The sequence below is a fragment of the Sinocyclocheilus grahami genome, unplaced genomic scaffold (assembly GCF_001515645.1).
Source record: "Sinocyclocheilus grahami isolate Dianchi unplaced genomic scaffold, SAMN03320097.WGS_v1.1 scaffold119.1, whole genome shotgun sequence".
Classification (NCBI taxonomy): Eukaryota; Metazoa; Chordata; class Actinopteri; order Cypriniformes; family Cyprinidae; genus Sinocyclocheilus; species Sinocyclocheilus grahami.
Genome location: NW_015505298.1, coordinates 1,056,479 through 1,060,427, shown reverse-complemented (window position 1 = coordinate 1,060,427; position 3,949 = coordinate 1,056,479). Strand labels below are relative to the sequence as shown.

At 37.3% G+C, this 3,949-nt stretch overlaps 1 protein-coding gene across 1 annotated transcript in view; it reads right to left on the bottom strand.

Moving 5' to 3' along the window:
• LOC107589743 (CAP-Gly domain-containing linker protein 3-like) overlaps positions 1-3,949 on the bottom strand; it is a 16,161-nt gene that overhangs the window by 6,997 nt on the left and 5,215 nt on the right. Inside the window, exons 2-4 of the mRNA XM_016278265.1 lie at positions 3,149-3,247; positions 418-566; positions 118-257 (exon numbers count right to left, since the gene is read on the bottom strand). Of these exons, the coding sequence (XP_016133751.1) occupies positions 118-257; positions 418-547 (270 nt within the window). The 5' untranslated portion in view covers positions 548-566; positions 3,149-3,247. The remainder of the gene's footprint in view (positions 1-117; positions 258-417; positions 567-3,148; positions 3,248-3,949) is intronic.

Genomic DNA, 3,949 nt, shown 5'->3' with positions numbered 1-3,949 from the left:
GTCTTCATTCATTAAGTAAAAGATTGCATAAATACGTTTTGTTAAATGCCCACATTTTCGAGAGGTTTCCTGTCTATACCGCTGACAACTCCAGATAAATACTTAAAGCTTTATTACCTCAGTGCCTATGATGTCGATCTTGTGTTGAACTTGTGGAACCCATTGGCGGATGATGGCGAACAGTTCTGGGATTGTGGTCCGAGGGTCTGTCAGAATCTCCATGCAGGCCGGATCATTTGGATCAAAGAAGGTAAACACTATAATAGATATAATAATATAATAAAATGGAGGACATAAATACAGGGATTTATTATCACTACATTATGCTGTGGAATTTTAGTAACTTATAGCTTAAGATTTCTTCTTGTTCTCTGTAATATATTTGGATAGATCTGACTGCTAGGATGAGGAACCCACCATAGTCCTTGGGCAGTGGAGCCTGTGCAGATGGATGCACCATCGGTTTCTTGCGGGGTTCATGAACAGGGCTGATGAACTCAGAGGCCGGCTGGGCCTCTTCCACCTCAGAAGTTTCCTCTTTAGTCATTCTGCTTATGTGATTGGGCCTGTACATTAAAAATGCATAGTTAAAAATAACAATACAGAGTGCAATTTCATAACTTTTATAGACATGTGCTCATAAAATGATTTTTTTTTTCTGGCCAATAATACACTCAAATTAAAAATGCACTTTTCGCAATGTGAAAGCAAAGTAGTGTAGAAAAAAAATCAACCCACTAATGATAACTCGTTAGCAATTTCTTGATTTAATTTGACATTATTTTGGTCCAGACCAAAAAAGAAAAGAATAAATTTAGGTTCGCTTAGCGTTCACACTGTGATTTTTAACACCTAACCTAAAGATACAAAACAAAAGGCAAAAAGATATAGTCACAACCTAATTGGACAGCTTTTGTGATGTATTTTTTGTAACTTTACCAAACATCCAAATCAATGTTGTGTGCAAAGCAAACGCGCTCACTTAATGTGTGAACATAGGGTGGTATTTTTACCAGCTGATCAACTAATGAAGAGCTTATAAAATGTGTAAAGCATTAAAAACAATGCCATGAATTCCTCCGTTGTACACAGAGATCTGTTGTAAGGAGACGGCGGTTGATGCGTGCACTGAACTGTAATGTGCAACATACAACCAGGTTGCATCCTGTGATATCACATCCTGTTTTGGGTTCGTTTAGATGTCTTTGGTCCATGTTGCACACATATATCAATCAAACTGCACCAGAGATTTGAAAGCAGATCCTACCAAGCGTTCACCCTTATTCAATTGAACCGCACTAACAGAGCTATTCGCACCAGAGTTTGTTTTAATCAAACCAAACCTGCCAAGTGTAAACACACCCTAAATGAACTGAGCCTTCTTCAACACTCTCAAAATTCCTTTTGTTTGATCACTGCTCAAAAACAACAGTGAATATATGTGATATGAGACATATGATCATGAACCTCTACGCCACAGTTATCCCTCCCAGCGATGCTCTATGTTTAGTATGGAGACTTGAGGAGCGGATGAGTGGCTCACTGCTTCTATAGCACAGTCTGTTGGAACAGAGGAGAGACCGGACCTCACAAGCCACATCTTACTGGAGACCCATGCTGAATATAAAAGTCATTGCAATTTACTTTGATATCTCAGATGCCTGTAACTGTCTTCTGCTCAGTCAGCCATCAAAAAAACATTCAGGGAATTAATTGGAGAATGCTAGACTTAGCCCAACAATACAGCATGTGTCCTACATTGTTTTATCAAATTCATCTGGAAGTTTCCCCAAATATTTGGAAAGCAGACATGTAGTATTTTTCATGCAACTGATATATGTTATGGTTATTAACATCAGTATATGAAATGCCTGCAATCTATGTGACCAAAGAGAATATTGAAACCACACTGCATCGCAAGTTCATGTTATTTAGAGAAAAAACATTGATCCATTGGAATGAACTACCACTGACATATAATAAAATCAAAATACTTATTAATGGGCTACCTTCAAAAGCCCATTAATCATGATCTTATATAACAGATTTTACTCCTCAACTGAGTTTAGATTTTGTTCTGTAAAAATGTATTTTCTATGATTAATTTATCAGATCTTATTGAGCTATTATTGTGATTCCTTATAATGCATATTTAATGAAATGTCTAGATACCCAGTATCTGATCTGTTCTGAATAGGCCTACCATTTCATCAGAGCAATGATCAAAGTGAATATGAGCTTCAGTATCACTCGCTCATTTTAATAATACATTATGTATTCCTCAAAAGGTTTTTAATTGCTTCTGGAATAAGCTCACACATTAGAAGTTTGTGGTAGTGCTTTCAATGTCCTTCAGTTGCATCAGACTGTGGGAGACAGGATGGTGTTTACACACTACAGAGATGTCAGTTAAACAAACAGGCCACATGGTAACAAATTTTGTGTCTTGTAATGATAGCTGGCACTTCAATCAGAATTCAAATCTTTTTGAAAATGCTATCAATAATCAAACCATTATTTCTGTTAATTTTCATAATGGCTGCAAGGTTAAGATTCAAAGCTTTCTCTACTTCATAATGGAAAATAGACCAATAAGACAATAATATGCAACCACATAATAATATTTCATAACAGTTAAGTACTGTATATATAAACTGCAAATTATGATAATATCTGTGTACAGTTGAATCGTTCATTTTATACACAAAAACTGGAATAAATAACAGCATAAGACTATTATATAAGACTATTATTATATCATTTAAAGGATTAATATAATTTAAAGGATATCTGAGCTGCTGAATATTTAATTTGTATTTTACTCTTGCGCTTTCTACCAAAAAAGGGGCGTATTCAGAAATGGATCGTGCACAAATGAAATCGAGACAGTCTTCAATCTCACAATATTATTGATTCATCTAAAATTTGTATCTCGCGACTAAATATATAAAAACAGATGCAGTGTGTTTTCGTATTCCCTTATGAAGCATGTCAGTCTTGCCCTGTGTCAACAAGAAAACATGGACGCTCCATCACGCAGCACATGAAAAACAAGCAGGCTGTTTTTCTTACGCGGAAAAACAAGATGGCCAGCTATATTTTGCGAACATTTCAGATACTTGATGCAGCGATATAATATCCTTCTTACCTGATAACAAGCCTCAAAGTCGCGATTTCTTCCCCCCTCTTTTGTCAGTCGTTGTTGTGGTATGGAGGATGGAGAGGATGCTGCGCCTTGCCCTTCTCTCTGTCTGCGTCACGGTTGTGACTCACGGCTGGACCACTCTCCTCTCCGCATCTCCTCAACCGAACATGATGCTCATTCTAGAACCTGCTACTTGAGGCATAAACGCTTTTTCTCACACAGTTGTCAAGACAGACTTGAGCAATTCAAATACGAATGCAATAAATGGATAATTCATACAATGGTTGGGTCGACATTTAAAGGGAGACCAGGTATAGTTGTAACGCTTTTTGTTACAGAATCTGTAACTCGCTGGATTTTTGGGCTAGGGTGCTCAAACTTTTATACAAAGCACCCACATTTGTTTACTACAAAAGGCACCAATTCAAACCTCTGCAAGAGTATCACAGCTCTTACAAGCTGATGTCAAATACATGGTGTGCCTTATAATCTATCCCACTGCGGGGGTACATGCTGGGGTAAGTTGTAACAATTAGACAAAATAAGCAAAAACAGCTGCCACCTTATGCAATATGCTTAAAAAAATGGTTTATTGAAACAATCCAAAAGAACAATACAAAACAATGGCTCACTTTCTATGACTGACCACTGCTCAGATCCTCTTTCTCTTTGAAGCAGGAATCGTGTGCGTGTGTGTTTAAATTGGACTATGGAGCAAACTTACTTAACAGTATTTCTGTTTAATGTACACTCAACTCCAGTTCCTCTTCAGGAACTCGAGCTGCGTCGAGAACGCTAGGGGGA